We start from the raw sequence: 19,325 nt of genomic DNA, 5'->3' as shown, positions 1-19,325 counted from the left end.
ATAAGTCTCGACGGCGCCGTTTAATTACGCCATTTAGCTACCTCGCCTCCCTATCTATGTAGGTACTGCGATTCTACACAGCTACCTAATTGATGTAGGTAGTTGATAATAAAACGTAGCAAGTCAACGACTTAATAAAGTGAGGGTAGTTGGGTCAAACGTTGTATAAACAACGTCTGTGTAGGCACGATTCGTATGAATGCGCCAACATTCAAAGGAAAGCGACAATTTATAGTATACTAGCTTTCCGCCTGCGGCTTCGCCCGCGTTTTCAAAGAAAAACCCGCAGAGTTCCCGTTCCCGTGGGATTTCCGGTATAAAACCTATCCTATGTTACTCGTGGATAATGTAGCTTTCGAATGGTGAAAGAATTTTTAAAATCGGTCCAGTAGTTTATGAGCCTATTCATTACAATCAAACAAACAAACAAAGTTTTCCTCTTTATAATATTAGTGTAGATAATTCATCAACATAATTATTAATTCAAAAGTTACGTCTAACAATATTTTATTATTCTCAAATAATGAATAATCACATAAATTCGATTTATTGTGTCTTGTCTAAATCTTATAAAGGCTACTTCAGTTATCGGTGGTCAGTCTACATTTTATTATTATTTATTTGGAAAGAAGTGCAATATGTAATATTCTAATAGTTATTAAGGCTACTTTGACAAGAATTAATAAGAAATACTATGATATATTCAATTTTGTCTTAGAAATATTCATTGTATGTAACTTATCAAGGAATTTATTAAATACTTGCAGCTGTTTTATTAAAATAAATACATTTTGTACTTTGCCTTATCTGAATTTTATTAATAATTATTTCTATTTTTATTAATTACATAAAATATATATTTCGTTATTTGTGCCGCGTCGTAATGTTATGAAGTCTACTTTTTCAAAAAATCATAAGTAATACTATTATTTGTGATTACCTTCAAAATAACATTGTTACTTACCTTTCTTAAAGGTAAATAAATGATCCTATGTATTTGGGATTATAGAAAACGGCGTTACAGATTTTGATGAGTTTAGTTGTAAAAATGTTATGTGTAGGAAGACTGAATTTTATATCCTTTATATTTAAGTTAAACATTATTTGGCGTGATATAAAAAAGTACATTAAAATAAGTTATCATAAAATAAAAATAATAATGCATTTGAAAATTGTCATTTTTCAGTTCATTTTTTTTTATTATATAAAATTAACTTAATGTAGTTTAATTAACCGACTTCAAAAAAGAGGAGGAGGTTATCAATTCGGCCGGTATATTTTTTTTTTTTATGTATGTACACCGATTACTCCGAGGTTTCTGAACCGATTTACGTGATTCTTTTTTTGTTCGATGCGGGATGGTGTCGAATTGGTCCCATAAAAATTTTATTCGGATAGGCCCAGTAGTTTTTATTTTATGAGCATTTTTGTCTGTAGGTATTTGTAAATTTTGCAAGTGCAAGTTTGAAGTCGGTTGTTTTTAACGCACTTGTTATAAACTATTCGATTCCCGGTGAAAGCAAATACATATTAAACATCACATTTTTTATAATCTAGAACTTAGTAATTAAATAATAAATATACATATTATACATAGAAAAACCGACTATCCTGATTTATAGGACACTATTGTAATGTTATAGTAATATTGTTTATACATAATATTTGAAATAACCGGCCAAGTGTGAGTCGGACTCGCGCACGAAGGGTTCCGTGCTATCATCTATATATATGTATATAAAAATGAAACCCGTTTTCCATGGTCACGGCATCACGCGTGAACGGGTGGGCTGACTTCGATAATTCTTCTTTTTTTTTATAATTCTTATCTTTGAAGTAAGAGAATGGTTCTTATGAAAAACATAAACATAAACAGCTAGATTATAATAGAAAATCACGTTTATATTGTATGGGGACCCTTAATATATTTTTTAATTTTTCATATTGTTATAGCGGCCATGGAAATACATCATTTGTGAAAATATCAGCTTTCTAGCTATCACGGCTTATGAGATACAGCCTGGAGACAGACAGACAGACAGCAGAGGCTTAGCAATAGGGTCCCGTTTTATCATTTGGGTACAGAACCCTAATAAATGACTTATTATTGTTGATATGATAATAATTTCTGACCAGTGTTATATTACGTGTTTTTATTTTATGTAAAAAATACAGTTGTGGCCAAATTATTAGGGACAACGTATTTATGTTTTAAAGATAAATAAAATGTTAAAATTATGAAAATAACATTTGTTTCTAATAATTTGGCCACTTTTTGTATTTTTTGTTGAAAATTATTAATTATTAGATAATACTTAGCAAATTAAATTTGGTTAAATTATATATTAAATTTAAGAACTAAATGTTTTTAATTTGCCGCCTTTGTGCAATTGTATACTGGTCAGACTCATAATTCTAATATGTAAGAAAAATATTGATCTTTGAAATTATTTATTGTATTGCTTTTAGTTATTTATTTGTATCGCATTTTTTTTATAATGAAAATAAATGTTAATCTGATTTTTTGTTTTATTTCACACTTTGATTATACATATCCCTATACCTTTTCTATTAACTATAATAAATAATAATCTATAAAATAGGTCCCAATCCTTATCTGCAATAAATTAATAGCCTAGCCACTTTATTAAATGGCGCGCCGTTCAACCGGCCTGTATCATATGCAGCCGTAGCGACAAACAAGGTCGTACACGGCAATTTTTGTAATTATCAATTATCTGCGTATTTTGTGGTAGTAAAACAATAATAGCAGGCCAAATTCCTACACGAAATAATAATCTAAATATGTAGTTAAAAACTAAAAATACACGTTTTAGTATAAAAACTCAAGAAATTATTGCATTGTCACCGATTATTGATGTGTACAAAGTTTAAATATAAATTTGAGTCCTGTCTCTCCCATATATACTGGACATTGGCGAAGTCCCTTTTTATTGGGTGGAGCCATTAATATTAAGAGAGAGAGAGAGAGAGAAGTTTAAATATTAAATCCGTAAAATAGTCCATTTACGTTGAAATTGAGTTCAAAGAAGTCGATTACGATTACATATCAATATCATAATAATAATGATCTATCGAGGTTTTACAAATGAATTCCTCTTAGTATTGAATGGTGCTAAATTTAAAGCCTATATTAAAAACTAGCTTCCGCCCGCGAAACTAGATGTCGGTCTTCGCGTGGATGGTTTATTTCTCCATTTTGAGTAACTCTGACAATTATATCTTATAAATATCTATTGGACCCATATACGGCTAGGCCTTTAATAATACGAAACGTGTGTTCGCGGTTCTACAGAACGTCTATGGACGTCTATGGATAAAACTGAAAAATTAAGATTAATTTTTTTCTACGTATTTTTTCAGGATAAAAAGTATCCTATTTTACGCCCAGGATAATAAGGTATAATTATGCCAAGTTTCATCGAAATCGAACCGTTAGTTTTCACGTGATGCCTGAACATACAGACAGACAGACAGACAGAATGACAGACAAAAATTTTTTAAACACATATGTATTTGGGTTTTGTATCGATCCAGTAACACCCCCTGGTATTTATTTTTTCAATATTTTCAATGTACAGAATTGACCCTTCTACAGATTTATTATATGTATAGAGTGTCGCTTCAGTACCAAGATATTTCTTTGGTCTAATTATGATATGAATATCGAAAAAAAAATCAATGTAAAGTCATTGAGATAATATTAATATGTAAAGTTAACATTATTTTAGTAGAGCCACGTAGAGCCAATATTTTCTCGTTGTCTCAAATTCCAATTTCATGGAAATTTCACTTAGTGGGTGTTGCATTCCGAACTGGTGGGTAAAACTATGTTCTGATGATTCATTATATGATTCAATTAAAAGTCCTACTGAAAAACTACATATTTGTTTGAGTTTGAGCGTATATCAGAGTGAGGTGTCTCCGCACCGCTCGGCTACTATATGCCGTGTTTCTACAGCACAATGCGTCTAGTTTGTATCACAGAGCAAGTAATATCTATAATATGGTGTGTATTCCATCGCTATACTATAATGGAACGCAAAAAATATGAGTTATTAATGAAATAACGCTCTTTTTAACCGACTTCAAAAAAAAGGAGGAGGTTATCAATTCGGCCGGTATATTTTTTTTTTTTTTTTTTTTTATGTATGTACACCGATTACTCCGAGGTTTCTGAACCGATTTACGTGATTCTTTTTTTGTTCGATGCGGGATGGTGTCGAATTGGTCCCATAAAAATTTTATTCGGCTAGGCCCAGTAGTTTTTATTTTATGAGCATTTTTGTCTGTACTCGATGACTTAATTGGAATGTAGCAAGTAACTTTGATTCACTTCCCGGTAACCGATTGAGCTGAAATTTTGTATACGTATGTAAATTGGATAGCGATGAAACATTATCATGACATAGAGCTGATTTGATGATGGAATCGGAAGGTGGCCATAGGAACTCAGTAATATATTGTCTCAACTTTATCGAGTTTGGGCTCGTTTGGTTCGTGTTGAAAATTACACTAAAAAGTATTAAATAAAATTAACTGCGTTAAAAACAACCGACTTCAAAAACGGAAAAGTAAAAAATAAAAAAGATTTGATATTATTAATTACTACATATTATTTAGATGTGCTATTTATTAAATAGGTTTGAAGTCGGTGCCAAACACTAAGCACTTAGTATTAAGCCCGTGCACCGACATCAAACCTATTTAATAAATAGCACATCTAAATAATATGTAGTAATTTATAATATCAAATCTTTTTTATTTTTTACTTTTCCGTTTTTGAAGTCGGTTGTTTTTAACGCAGTTAATTTTTTTTTCAATAAAGAGCTTCATACAATAGTGCAAAAGATCATAATGGCGCTAGTGTCGTTATAATACGTTGTTGAAAACGCAGTTGTAACATTCTAATGAAAATCATATCCCATTTTAATGAAATTTGCACTACTTTTTCATTTCATTTCTGATGATTGAAAGCATTTGGATTTTTTTTTTTTCATTTATATTATTCTGTTTGTGAGAAAATGAATAATTTATGTTCTAAATAATACATATTGCGCATTTGAAACAATTTTATAACATTAGAGAATTAGTGTAAATTGTATTGTGTATGCTGTATTGCTGTTATCGTGCAAATTGTAGTGTGTTCGTTTAACTTGTGAAAATTGAATTGTGTGAACATTTAATTTTGTTTTCTGTTTTAATATTTGCACATCCGACCAAGCTACTTTATATTGTAACCAAAACATCTGTAATTTGTAACTACAATTCTTGGAAATATAATTTGAATTGCTCATATATTTATAAATTCCGATAGATGGCGCTATATTAAAGGGAAATCTATTAATTTTCTTCGACGACTATTAGGGTCCTTTTGCACTAGAGATGTGTGAATTCGACTACCATTAGCGTGCTTTTCCACTAGAGAGTAGAGATGTGCGAATTTGACTATTATTAGGGTGCTTTTCCACAAGAGACGTGCTAATTTGACTACTATAAGGGTTCTTATCCACCGGAGATTTGAAAATTCTACTACTATTAGGGTGTTTACCCACTAGAGATGTGCAAAATCGATTATTATTAGGGTACATTTCCATCAGAGATGTGCGAATTCGACTACTAAACGAAGCTATACGAACCAATCGTATAGCTTCGTTTAGTAGTCTTTACAAACACATCCCTCACTAATCATCCTCGCACATCTAGTGGAAACGCAGTTTTAGTATAGGTGCATACTACATAAATAAATATTACAATAAGAAATATTATTTTTTGAGATGGTATGAGATGGTTTATTGGTAACACATAAAATAAAACACACTTTTAAACTACAAAATTTATTCAATTTTCACTGGTTTTCGGCAAAAGGCCCCTAATACTGAGATCATAGACAACTTCTTCAATTTTCTTCACATCATACTTGAGCGCGTCGAACCGCTTGCGCAAGTGATCGTTCTTGAGGTTTAATAATCTGTAAAAAAACAATTATTAAAATAACTAGCTTTCCACCCGCAGCTTCGCCCGCTTTGTCTAAAACATAATAAATTATATACTAAAACCTTCCTCTTGAATCACTCTATCTATTAAAAAAAAACCGCATCAAAATCCGTTGCGTAGTTTCAAAGATTTAAGCGTATAAAGGGACATAGGGACAGAGAAAGCTACTTTGTTTTATACTATGTAGTGATAAATTAGGGTGTTATTGAAGTGAAACTTCTTTAGGCGCGTTGAGAGTAAAATTTCAAGGTCATGGCAATACCGTCACGTCATGGATTATGGCGACGATTTTGGTATCTTTGAATCCTGCCAAAGAAGTTTCACTCCTGACACGTGTGCTCGGCACACTCTTATTTTATTTGAGCTTTCCAATCACGTGTTTTAATATATGGGATTGTACTTAAAATGGGATATAGTATACTAGCTTCCCGCCCGCGGCTACGTCCGCTTTGTCTAAAACCTAATCTATACTGAAATTATAAATTGTTTGTTTGTTTAAACGCGCTAGTCTCAGTAACTACTGGTCCGATTTGAAAAATTATTTCGGTGTTAGATAGCCCATTTATCGAGGAAGGCTATAGGCTATATATCATCACGCTAAGACCAACAGGAGCGGAGCCACGCGGTTGAAACCACGGGACGCAGCTAGTATAATAATATATGGGATATTCTCACCTGAAACCAGCATTGAGTTCCATAACAAATTTAGATATTTGCAACGGCTTGTTGTAATCGCCTCGAGTCACTGAATTTACTGCGAGACGCGACTGAAAAATAAAATAATATATTTATTAACATATTGTAATACTAGTTGATTGTCCTGGCTTCGCATGGGATAATCCATACTAATATTATAAACGCGAAAGTTACTCTGTCTGTCTGTCTGTCTGTTACTCAATCACGCCTAAACTACCGAACCAATATTCATGAAATTTGGTATGGATATATTTTGATACCCGAGAAAGGACATAGGCTACTTTTTATCCCGGGAAAACGACGCAATCCCGGAAATCCCACGGGAACGGGAACTATGCGGGTTTTTCTTTGACTGCGCGGGAGAAGCCGCGGGCGGAAACCTAGTATGAGTATATGTTATTCGGTAAACATGTTGCTTTTTAGTGGTAAAATAATGTCATAATTGATTTAAATAGTAACAAATAAACAAAAACTTTACTCTTTGATAATATCAAACTTTATTAAAAACTAGCTTACCTCCCGCGGCTTCGCCCGCTTTCTCTAAAACGATTTGAGATTTAAACTATCCTATCTCTCAAGTTGGATCGAACTGCACATGGTGTGCGAATTTTATTAAAATCGGTTAAGTGGTTTAGGAGTCCATTGAGGACAAACATTGTGACACGAGATTTATAATTTTATATATATTAGATTAGCTTCCGCCCGCGGCTTCGCCCGCGTGGTGTTTTGATAAAAGGTAGCCTATGTTCTTTCTCAGGGTCTAAAGATTGTCTGTGCCTACTTTCATCAAAATCGGTTGAGAGGTTTAGAATAGAATAGAACGCAGTAAAAATCAAACACATAAACAAAAAAAATACACAAGAAAAAATAACAGTTTACTACGAAAAGGCTATGAACTCAGCATATATGGTGGAAACAATGACTAAAAGGCCACTGTTGTAGCCACAAATGTCACACGAGCTGATACAACAAAAATTGTGTAAATATAATTAAAGTATACAAACTAACAGCATTTCTTATAAAACAAACATGCGTTTAAGCGGGAAAGCGTAACAGACAGACAGAGTTACTTTCTCATTTATAATATTAATAAAGTAGGGATGAGTCAAGCCCTTTTTATGCAGTAAAGAAGTTACTATCTAATAGTCTACAAAATAATTTTAGGAAATCGTTTAATATGGTTTGGATCTTAATAAATTTTGAAAATTCATGCAACAGACAAAAAAAACAATGGAGTAAAAATAAAGATTATATTCTAACTAGCTTACCGCCCGCGGCTTCGCCCGCTTTCTCTTAAACGATTTGAAATTTAAACTATCCTATCTCTCAAGTTGGATCGAACTGCACATGGTGTGCGAATTTCATTATAATCGGTTATGTGGTTTAGGAGTCCATTGAAGACAAACATTGTGACACGAGATTTATATATATTAAGATAATAAAAATTCTCACCAGCTCTGTGCAAAGATTCAGTAATCCCACTAGATAGTCTTCAATGTCCAAGTGGAAGCCATCTTTGCTTTCTTCTGCGCTCACTGAAAAAAAATAGTGTTATATTAACTGAGGCATACGCATTACGCATGTACAAAAAAATATGTAATACAATGGCGGATTTTGTTTTATGATAATACTAGCTCACCGCCCGCGGCTTCGTCCGCTTTGTCTAAAACCAAATAAATTATATACTAAAACCTTCCTCTTGAATCATTCTATCCATTAAAAAAAACCGCATCAACATCCGTTGCGTAGTTTTAAAGATTTAAGCATACAAAGGGACATAGAGACAGAGAAAGCGACTTTGTTATATACTATGTAGTGACTAGAACACACACTCATGCAAAATAAAATCAAGTAATTCTATGTGTTATTCTGATGTAACCTACTAGCTTTCCGCCCGCGGCTTCGCCCGCGTTTTCAAAGAAAAACCCGCATAGGTCCCGTGGAATTTCCGGGATGAAACCTATTCTATGTGTTAATCCAAGTTACCCTCTATATGTGTGATAAATTTTATTGAAGTCGTCTCAGTAGTATTTGCGTGAAAGAGTAACAAACATACATTCATCCTCAAAAACTTTTGCATTTATAATATTAGTAGGATGCTCCCGGAAAGTTTCATCCAAAACCGTAGTGTCTATACCGTTTATGTGAAAGGGTAATAAACATCCATACTTACAAACTCTCGCGTTTATAATATTAGTATGATTTATTAACCGACTTCAAAAAAAAGGAGGAGGTTATCAATTCGGTTGGTATGTTTTTTTTTTATGTATGTACACCCATTACTCCGAGGTTTCTGAACCGATTTACGTGATTCTTTTTTTGTTCGATGCGGAATGGTGTCGAATTGGTCCCATAAAAATTTTATTCGGATAGGCCCAGTAGTTTTTATTTTATGAGCATTTTTGTCTGTGCAAGTTTGAAGTCGGTTGTTTTTAACGCAGTTATTGACTTGTATTTTTAAATACTCTTTTGTATTACAAGTTTAATAACATATACACATTTCGAAGTTAAAGTCTTTTTTAAAAAAAAAATCTAATTGACTCATTACTAATGGTCCGCCCCGGCTTCGCCTGTGGTACATATTTACGTTTTCTCTACAAAATAACTCGTACTTCAAGAAAAATAATAAAAAGAGAATTATCGAAATCGGTCCACCCGTTCACGCGTGATGCCGTGACAACGCGAAATGGGTTTCATTTTTTTATATATAGATAACTAGATTTCCGCCCGCGGCTTCGCCCGCGTTTGTAAAGGAAAACCCGCATAGTTCCCGTTCCCGTGGGATTTCCGGGATAAAAACTATCCTATGTGTTAATCCAAGTTACCCTCTATATGTGTGCTAAATTTCATTGTAATCGGTTCAGTAGTTTTTACGTGAAAGAGTAACAAACATCCATACATCCATACATCCATACAAACTTTCGCCTTTATAATATATATATTAGATATATTAGATATTGATGATTGTAGCTCTCTCTAAATCCATATAACATCTATATTATATGTTAATTGAATTGTTTCTTACCGCCAAGCACAGAAGCGACTGTCTCATGTGTAGCTAGTATCCCAGTTTCCAGCCAAATAGTCAATGCAATGAGATAGCAATACCGTTGAGTCATGAACCTCCAGTGATCTTGGTACCTGAAAGTGACAATTTTATTTGTTTACTAGCGGTCCGCCCCGGCTTCGCCTGTGGTATATATTTCTCGCATTGCTCCGCTCCTGTTGGTCTTAGCGTGATGATGTATAGCCTTATAGCCTTCCTCGATAAATGGGCTATCTAACACCGAAAGAATTTTTCAAATCGGACCAGTAGTTCCCAAGATTAGCGCGTTCAAACGAACAAACAAACAATCAAACAAACAAACTTTTCAGCTTTATAATATTAGTATAGATTATATACAATAAAACAGAGCATGTGTCAGAAGTGAAACATCTTTGGCAAGATTCAAAGATACCAAAATCGTCGCCTTCCTCCATGACGTGACGCTATTACCACGACGCGACTTCAAAATTTTACTCTCAACGCGCCTAAAGAAGTTTTGGAAGAAGGCTATATAAAGGGAACAGATTCTATTATTAACCGACTTCAAAAAAAGGAGGAGGTTATCAATTCGGCCGGTATATTTTTTTTTATGTACATATACACCGATTACTCCGAGGTTTCTGAACCGATGGTGTCGAATTGGTCCCATAGAAATTTTATTTGGATAGGCCCAGTAGTTTTTATTTTATGAGCATTTTTGTCTGTATTCGTAAATGTTGCAAGTGCAAGTTTGAAGTCGGTTGTTTTTAACGCAGCTATCACTTGTTAAACACAAGAAATAAACAGATTAAACTAAATTTTAATAAAATTAATTTTGTACAAATAAAAAATAAGAATATAATTATATCAATAATACCATACTTATAATATTCCGCAGCTGGTACCACTTCCATCAGTTTTCCATACCCTGCATTAGCTTTCTCAAATAATTCACGAGCTTTGAGGCAGGCCGCTGAAACTGTAATATTGTATATTTACTACTAGCTAATAAATGGGCGTCTAACACCGAAAGAATTTTTCAAATTGGACCAGTAGTTCCTGAGATTAGCGCGTTCAAACAAACAAACTCTTCAGCTTTATAATATTAGTATAGATTATTTGTGACATAAAAATGGCATGAAAATATTAATAATTATTAAATGTATCGTATTTGCATCTGAAACTATGCGTATTTATTACATTAACATAGATTCAAATTCATCTCTTTAGTAGTTATGAAAAACACATTTTGAAAAAACAACAGACCTTAACGACATCATGAAACTTATGGAAACTATGCTTGACAAACAGCAAAAGACAATAATGACCATGGTTGAAACAATGGTAGACAAAATGATGGATCGCATGGTCCAGCTAGTCAGCAGCCTTGTTAAAAAATGACTCGAAACCTCCGAGTGGTCACTTGGAACGCCAACGGCTTGACGGAGAGACGTCAAGAATTTGAATTATTTTTAAAAACAGAATATATTGACGTAGCACTTATATCTGAGACAAGGTTCACTTCTAAATCGCACACAGTTTTTGACAATTACAAAATGTATGCAACTAACCACCCATCTGGAAACAGCCATGGAGGAAGTGCCATTAGGGGCCATCCATAAAGTACGTCACACGTAAAGAGGGGGGGAGGGGGTCGACAAAGTGTGACATGGTGTGACAAGGGGTGGGAGGGGTCCTAAGTTTCGTGACATCACATTTCAAAATCTACAGGTACTAATCGCGTAATTTGAAATATAAATTAAACTAAAAAATATGTCCAACTCTATCTTTAGGGCAATACGATTTAAACTGTTTTGTTGACAATTTATATTTATTCATTAGTTTATTTTTTGTTATATGTTTCAAATATTTGATATTTAGTCCATTGAAATGTTACATTTTTAGGCCAAATCTTAAGTTTTTTAGAGGACGCAATTTTATTTTTTGGATGTGTAAAACCTAGCTACTGACGTAATTAAAAAATGTTGTAAATAAAAATTGTTCCTCGAAAAACAATCTAAAAAAATTGTCTGATATAATTTCTTCCTAAAATGATTAAAAAAAAAATTATCGAAAAATATAAATATCTCTAATTTCTGAACATTTTCGCTTATAATTTTTTTATTTATAGTTCTACGATAAAAAATTACTGGACTAAAGTTGTAGAGAATTTAATTTGCAACAAATAATGCTTACAATGTTTTTTTATCAGATAAATAGTTTATGAGATATATCATAAAAACCATATCAACCGCTATTTTCAAGATGGCGGCCGCGGATCAAGGGTGGCGATCCCACAAACTTAGCGATAGCTTCACACTTACCCCCCCTACACATCAAAAAAATAAAATTGCGTCCTCTAAAAAATGCGAACCCAAATGTAACTTTTCAATGGACTAATTATGTTGATTTCATAAAAAAGTACTTAATTTAAATGGTAATCAAACTATTTTGAAACTGCTGTTTTAATTTAATAATTTTTCGATGTTAAATTGCGAAACATGTGACGTCACACTAGGGAGGGGGGGATCTTAGAAATGTGACCACCTGTGACAAGGACGGGGGGGGTGCTCAAAAACTCATGAAATTAGTGTGACGTACTTTATGGATGGCCCCTTATTGTTAAAAATAATATTAAGCACTACCCAATTGAGAACTATTCCACAGAGAAAATTCAAGCAACTTCTATAATAATCGAAGACAATAAATTGGAAACTGTACTGTCAGCCGTCTATTGCCCGCCTAGACATATAATATCTGAACAAGACTTTCACAACTACTTTGCGACCTTGAATAAAAGATTTGTCTGTGGAGGGGACTGGAATTCAAAGCATCTTCACTGGGGTTCTAGAGTCTATAACCCAAGAGGTAGACAACTTATGAAAACAATTCAAAAAATGAATCTAGAATACTTATCTGGTGGCAAGCCTACATATTGGCCAAATGACAGGAACAGGATACCTGATTTGCTTGATTTCTTTGTTACAAAAAATATAGATAATAATTACGTCTCAATAGAATCACCTATCGACCTCACTTCAGATCACACTCCTGTCATCCTAAACATAAGCTCAACAATCACTCTGTTGCAACCACAACCTAAGTTATATAACCGTAAAAACACGAACTGGCGTAAGTACCAAGACATAATAAACACACTGGTGGATCTGAAATGCAAACTTAAAACCTCGGATGAAGTAGAAAATGAAATAGAAAAACTCAATATGACAATTCATAATGCTGCAAATATTGCCACTTCAAAACAGAAAGGTAAGCCTCCAAAACAAAACTCTTATCCACTAGAAATCAAAGAGAAAATCAAAGAACGCCGCAGACTTAGAAAAATATGGCACAGGAGCGGGTATCCGAGCGACAAAACAGCTTTCAACAAATTCTCGGAGGAACTGAAAACTTACATTAGCCAACTAGAAAATGAAAACATCCAAAATCGTATTACAAATCTAAGCCCCAATGCTGACACAGATTATTCATTGTGGAAAGTAACTAAAGCCCTAAAACGCCCTAAAGCTCATATGTCCCCTCTCCACAACAGCAACGGAGGGTGGGCTAGATCGGACAAAGAAAAGGCTGAAACATTTGCAAAACACTTAAACACTGTTTTTCAACCACACCCTGAGAGTAATCCTGATCATACGGCAAAGGTGAATACATACCTAGGCTCGGCAACACAGATGTGTCTTCCTCTTAAAAGCACTAGTCCAAAAGAAGTCGCTAGAGAAATCAGAAACCTCAAAGAAGGTAAGGCACCTGGATATGATATGGTCGATGCTACTTTGATAAAACATCTTCCACCTAAAGGAATAATGAAAATTGTCAACATCTTCAACGCTCTTCTAAGACTCGAACATTTCCCAGGGCAATGGAAGATAGCACAAGTGGTGATGGTGCTTAAACCAGGTAAACCGCCGCATCAGACGACCTCATATAGACCCATTAGCTTGCTGCCAATTATTGGAAAACTGTTCGAGAGAATACTACTCAGCAGAATTAAGGAACACCTACTCACTGTACTGCCCGACCATCAGTTTGGATTTCGTGAAAACCACGGAACAATAGAGCAAGTCCACCGAATTGTAGACATAATAAGTAAATGTCTTGAAAACAAATTGTACTGCTCTGCTGTCTTTTTGGATATAAGTCAAGCATTTGACAAGGTGTGGCATGAAGGCCTTCTATATAAATTGAAAGAGAAGCTCCCTCACTGCTTTTATTTAACTCTCAAATCTTACCTCACCAAAAGAAGCTACCAGGTGAAATGCAACGAAGATCTCTCCGAACTCTACGAGATAAAATCTGGTGTCCCACAGGGCAGTATCCTAGGACCGATACTGTACCTTATTTATACAGCTGACATCCCCGCGAACAGCAAAACAATGATTGCGACTTATGCTGATGACACCGCATTGATATCCATCCATAAGGATCCAGGAACTGCATCTCTCATGATACAAGAGCACCTCACTGTGATTGAGACATGGCTAAAACTATGGAGGATAAAAGCAAATGAGAGTAAGTCCACGCATGTGACATTTACGCTCAGAAAGGAAACATGCCCGCCGGTAACCTTAAACAACAAAGAAATACCCCAAGAAGATAGTGCTAGATATTTGGGTATGCACTTAGACAGAAGACTGACATGGCAAAAACATATATGGACAAAGAGAAAGCAACTTGATGGAAAACTGCGTAGCCTAAATTGGCTGATAGGTCACCACTCAAAATTGAAAGACAATAGTAAAATTCTAATTTACAAGACAATCTTAAAGCCAATCTGGACCTATGGCATACAGCTTTGGGGCTCTGCCAGCAATAGCAACATTGAAATCCTAGAGAGATTCCAGACTAAGGCTCTCAGAACAATACTTGGTATCCCCAAATGTATTGCAAATAAATACATGTACCTTGACCTCGGTATAGCCACAGTTCGAAAACAAATTGTCGAAAGCAGCCAGAAATATCAGGAAAGGCTAACAGTACACACCAACGACCTTGCTCAAGCGTTAAGTGGAGAGGGAGGCCAACAATACATCAGGCTAAAAAGACAGGACATTACAAACCTTGCTAAAAGATTCTAAAATAGATAAAAATTAAACAAATATAACACTGGACTACAAGGGTGGAGTCGTTGGACGAGCCCCTTGAAACAATATCATGTTCCCGGACGGAGTTCCAAACAATATAAAGGCCAATTGTTACCTAACAGATTGCCTGGTCGCAGTAATATCAAAAAAAAAAAAAAAAAAAAAAAAAAAAGTAGTTATGACAGGAGAGACATTTTTTTATTATATTATATACATATATGTATATCTAGGAGATATTTTTTTTTATTTCTATGAATAAACATGTTCTATTGATCTATCTATCTAAATTTATGCAATTTTTTTGCTGTTAATAATAGATAGAATAAGGTACTAAAATATGAAACTGTAAGCAGACTTGAATGCTTGAAGCAGACAGTTCGATTCAAAGTTAATGGCGGTTCGAAAGTTAGGTGCCGGTGCGACTGCATATGCGCCCAGGTCCCTTAACGTCCCGCTAATACCTAAAATTGTTTTCTGCGCATCGGATCGTACGATATTCCGAGCCGCCATTAAGTTTGAATCGTACTGTACCTAAGACTAATTTACATTTACCTATAGTAATTATTTCATACATACAAAGTATAAATCAACTTACCAGCGGCTTCATCGTGGTGTATCACTTGTAATACTGTAGTGGCTTCACGCGAAATCTGGTCTACGTCTTTGCATATACCTCTTATAACCTATAAGTTAAATTATCCTATTATTGTGGTTATTTCATGACTTAATTGTAATATCCTTTTATCAACACAAAGAGAATATGGTTTAATTAAATTATGCTAGAAAATTGTGACTGTTCTCTATTTAAATACAGTGCATAATGATAAAAACAATATTGTTTTGTTAGTTTGTTAGTATTTATGTTTACTCACTTCACGCAATTCTTGCTCTTGATCTAAACTCTTTTGGAATTCACCGAATATAGTGTTAATAATGTGATTGGTACTCATTGTATTTGTTTTCAATAACAATCTAATACAATACAACACAGGATAATGTTTATGAATTCTTCTTGCCCTTCTTGCGAATTCACGAATAAATTATATTTATAAACCGGAAGCAGTGTTGCCAACTTTTTTTTTCCGAACCCACATATTGGAGCCTCGTGGCCCACCAGAAATCCACTAAAGTAATCGGTCTTTAAAACCACCAGAAAAAACGCTAAAAAATATCCAGAGACATGTAAATATTGAGTGCCCGTTGGTTAATTTTTTGCGAGTTATTTGTAAATAACAACAATTTTGAAGTAAGTAATTTTTATTTTTGTTACATTTGAAGATCATCTTAAGAAAAATCTGCTTCTTCTAGAGTTTCAGTACCTATGTGAAGAATAAATTTCTGTGATAGAAATTTTGGTGTGTATTGTGGTTTGGGCATATTTAATGTAAAACCATATTACTTCACAAAATTAATTAAAATACGTCAAGCTAGAAGCTACCGCCGCGGCCGCAGCGTAAAGCGTTGCCAATACATAGGTACTGACAATTATTGTTTTTGTACACAAATACAGAATAAACATATAACCTTTTGAATCATCAAATCAAACTTTATATCAATAGTAATAAAGTTTATAATAAAAAATATTCAAGAAATAGACAAACAACTTTCGGAGAATTCCCGAATGTTCGTTGAACCAACATGACACAAAATAAATCTTCCTAGTGGTTGAATGTCGTACCTTACCACTAATTGAACTCATCTAAACCACTAGGAAAATCCACCAGCCACTAAAACCAATATTTGTCCGCTAAATGGGGGAGCTAAACCACCAGATCTAGTGGAAATTCCACTGAGTTGGCAACACTGACCGGAAGCCGGAAAATACAGTAAAGAATGACTTTGACATTTCTGTTTCTTAATTTGAAAAAAACTGAATACAACGCCAAGCATTTTAGTTATTACAAAAACATGTTTTTAAAGTTTAAAGAAAATTTATTTGTAATTTTAAGACATTAAAATAATATGCAACGATTTTAATTGGTTTTTGATTTAATGGATTAATTGCTTTTTAGAGTATAAGTATTGCCTATTATGTGAAAACTATTTTATCTGAAATATTAAATTTTTATGAGAATTATTATGGTAATCGTCCGTAATATTAATATTTTATCATAATGGGGGATTGAAGAGAATTTTTGTTATCTCATTATTTCCCTAGTATATTTTTATGATGTTTCAAAAAATATTCTGTGGTCGTAACATTTGGATTCTTCTTTTTTACTCTATCTGTGACAGCAAAAGTCTCTGTTGTCACCTTGGTTGTCAATGTCTTAATTCAGAAGAGAAAATAATGGCCGGCGAAGTGGAACTAGCAAAAACTGCCGCTCCAGGCGGTGATACTATTTTCGGGAAGATTCTAAGGAAAGAAATTCCCGCTAAGTTCGTCTATGAAGATGACCAGGTAAGAAAAATGCTTCATATAGGTATAAGGAGAGTCTACGGACTATATTCGCCAACCATAATTATGATTAGAGAACTCGTGTAGTAAGTTGGTTCGTGCCGGTTATTTTTTATCATTCTATATAGGTACTAAATCAGAGCAGCGGTAGGTGACTTGGCTAAAATACATATATTATATACCTACATGCTATATTTGTTAAAATACGAATTTGTGTACATTATGACTAGTAATATTTTAATTATTTCGTAAATTCCAATTAGAATGTAGTCTTTATCGATGCCTTATCCTAGATAATTTACGAAATAATTAAATAACATGGATTCATGAGCGTTATACGATCCGTAATTTTACTTACCTACTTAATAATATGATTGAAAATAAATCAATATACCTAGTAGGTACCTAATAGGTTTACTTTTACGGTTGACTAATTGTTACAATAACTATAGTTAAAAAACTAATTGATAATTGCTTTATTCAAATATCTTATTTATTTTATTGTTACAGTGTGTAGCTTTCCATGATGTGAACCCTCAAGCACCAACCCACATCCTGGTGATCCCTCGGAAACCCATCCCGCAGCTATCTAAGGCTGAGGATGGTGATGAACAGCTTCTTGGTAAGTTCTATCTATTTGTGAAAGTTTATTAAAATATGACGAGCAGTTTAGATGTGAAAATTAACTAAATAGAATTAGATTTATATTAGTGTGCAGTATTCCAAAGTAAAATTATTATTATTTATAGTTTCTATTTCTTACCTTTTAAAATTGATATATTTGCATGCTTAGCTGTCGATTACTATAAAATTCCGCTTTCCTTTGAATCGTGGCGCATTCATACGAATTGTGCCTATGGGCTCAGATGTTGTTTATACAACGTTTGACCCAACTCACTAGTCGTTGACTTGCTGTGATTTGTTACAGGTCATCTGCTAACCGCCGCTCGTAAAATAGCAGCACTAGAAGGTCTAGACAAGTCTGGTTTCCGTCTGGTCATCAATGATGGGCAGAATGGAGCTCAGAGCGTCTACCATCTTCATATTCATATTCTAGGCGGTCGGCAAATGCAATGGCCGCCCGGTTAAGTTGTAGTCTGTGATGAATAAATGCTTACGGTTATCTGTGGTGTTTTATTTGTTGGCGGGAAAATTGATATGACATTTGACATTACTTTTTATGATAAAGATGAATTATCTAATTAGAAAAAATTAAGTTTCTTCTTTAACAACAAATATCACTTTTTAGTTGAGTGTAAACTGGTCGAAAATATATACATTTACTCATATCATATGTTTATAATATTAATTATATACCTATAACTTGATAAAAATAACATTGAGCTATTATTACTACGTAGAAATAGTATCTCAATTCTCAATGTTTAAAATCACTACATAGTATAAAACAAAGTCGCTTTCTCTGTCCCCATGTCCCTTTGTATGCTTAAATCTTTAAAACTACGCAAAGGATTTTGATGCGGTTTTTTTTTAATAGATAAAGTGATTCAAGAGGAAGGTTTTCGTATATAATTTATCAGGTTTTAAACAAAGCGGGCGCTAAGCTAGTACCGAATAATATAAATCATAGTGGGATAAAGAATATCAATAAAACAAAATAGAACAATATCAAATGTATATTTATTATACTTTACAATAGTATTTAATATTTACATTTGGCGGAAATGGTTGAATGAAATGCATTAAGTGTAAAACAAAGACACAAAAAACCAATAGGAGCTATATGGTGCATACACACGATCTAGATCCCAAAAGGGAAATTAGCAAATGCAGATAAACTAACATTTAGTGTATGAAACAATTTTACTTGTGAAAAAAAAATTAGCTATGCTGCCTATTCATTGCATGTCATGGTAACACATAGTTTGAAATGTCTTCTATATTTTTGGATAGGTACATAGAAATTAAATGGGTAAATATTATAGGTGTTTTACTATACAGAGTGTCCCAAAAATGCGTCTGGAATTTTATAAGTATTTTTACGTGATCAGTGTATGCAAAACTACAAGTCCCTTTGCGCTTAGTCCAATAGTGGGACACCCTGTATAATATTATTAATATTGCA

General features: G+C 33.7%; 2 protein-coding genes across 2 annotated transcripts; one reads left to right on the top strand and one right to left on the bottom strand.

The window, feature by feature from the left end:
* Positions 1-5,842: 5,842 nt before the first annotated feature.
* LOC123704066 (translin) lies at positions 5,843-15,883 on the bottom strand. The gene is made up of 7 exons (XM_045652324.1): positions 15,714-15,883; positions 15,437-15,524; positions 10,622-10,718; positions 9,740-9,855; positions 8,167-8,249; positions 6,694-6,785; positions 5,843-5,992 (listed from the first exon to the last, which is right to left on the bottom strand). Exons 1-7 carry the CDS (start codon positions 15,789-15,791, stop codon positions 5,863-5,865), a joined length of 684 nt encoding a protein of 227 aa, XP_045508280.1. The 5' UTR covers positions 15,792-15,883; the 3' UTR covers positions 5,843-5,862.
* A 1,206-nt stretch (positions 15,884-17,089) lies between these two features.
* On the top strand, positions 17,090-18,362 carry LOC123704045 (adenosine 5'-monophosphoramidase HINT1). Its single transcript, XM_045652301.1, has 3 exons — positions 17,090-17,242; positions 17,750-17,861; positions 18,168-18,362. Exons 1-3 carry the CDS (start codon positions 17,132-17,134, stop codon positions 18,326-18,328), a joined length of 384 nt encoding a protein of 127 aa, XP_045508257.1. The 5' UTR covers positions 17,090-17,131; the 3' UTR covers positions 18,329-18,362.
* The last annotated feature ends 963 nt before the right edge of the window (positions 18,363-19,325 follow it).

This window comes from Colias croceus, chromosome 28 (genome assembly GCF_905220415.1).
Source record: "Colias croceus chromosome 28, ilColCroc2.1".
NCBI lineage: Eukaryota > Metazoa > Arthropoda > Insecta > Lepidoptera > Pieridae > Colias > Colias croceus.
Note: the sequence above shows the minus strand (reverse complement) of the source record. Positions and strands in the feature narration are given on the sequence as shown.

What these genes read in the sequence shown, in the direction of transcription:
- LOC123704045 (XM_045652301.1), top strand. Translation starts at nt 17,132, where the DNA reads ATGGCCGGCGAAGTGGAACTAGCAAAAACTGCCGCTCCAGGCGGTGAT. An exon ending in TCGTCTATGAAGATGACCAG is followed by an intron (nt 17,243 to 17,749) that starts GTAAGAAAAATG and finishes TTATTGTTACAG; the next exon opens with TGTGTAGCTTTCCATGATGT. An exon ending in TGGTGATGAACAGCTTCTTG is followed by an intron (nt 17,862 to 18,167) that starts GTAAGTTCTATC and finishes GATTTGTTACAG; the next exon opens with GTCATCTGCTAACCGCCGCT.
- LOC123704066 (XM_045652324.1), bottom strand. Translation starts at nt 15,791, where the DNA reads ATGAGTACCAATCACATTATTAACACTATATTCGGTGAATTCCAAAAG. An exon ending in AAGAGCAAGAATTGCGTGAA is followed by an intron (nt 15,525 to 15,713) that starts GTGAGTAAACAT and finishes TTTAACTTATAG; the next exon opens with GTTATAAGAGGTATATGCAA. An exon ending in AGTCGCTTCTGTGCTTGGCG is followed by an intron (nt 8,250 to 9,739) that starts GTAAGAAACAAT and finishes ATTTTTTTTCAG; the next exon opens with TGAGCGCAGAAGAAAGCAAA.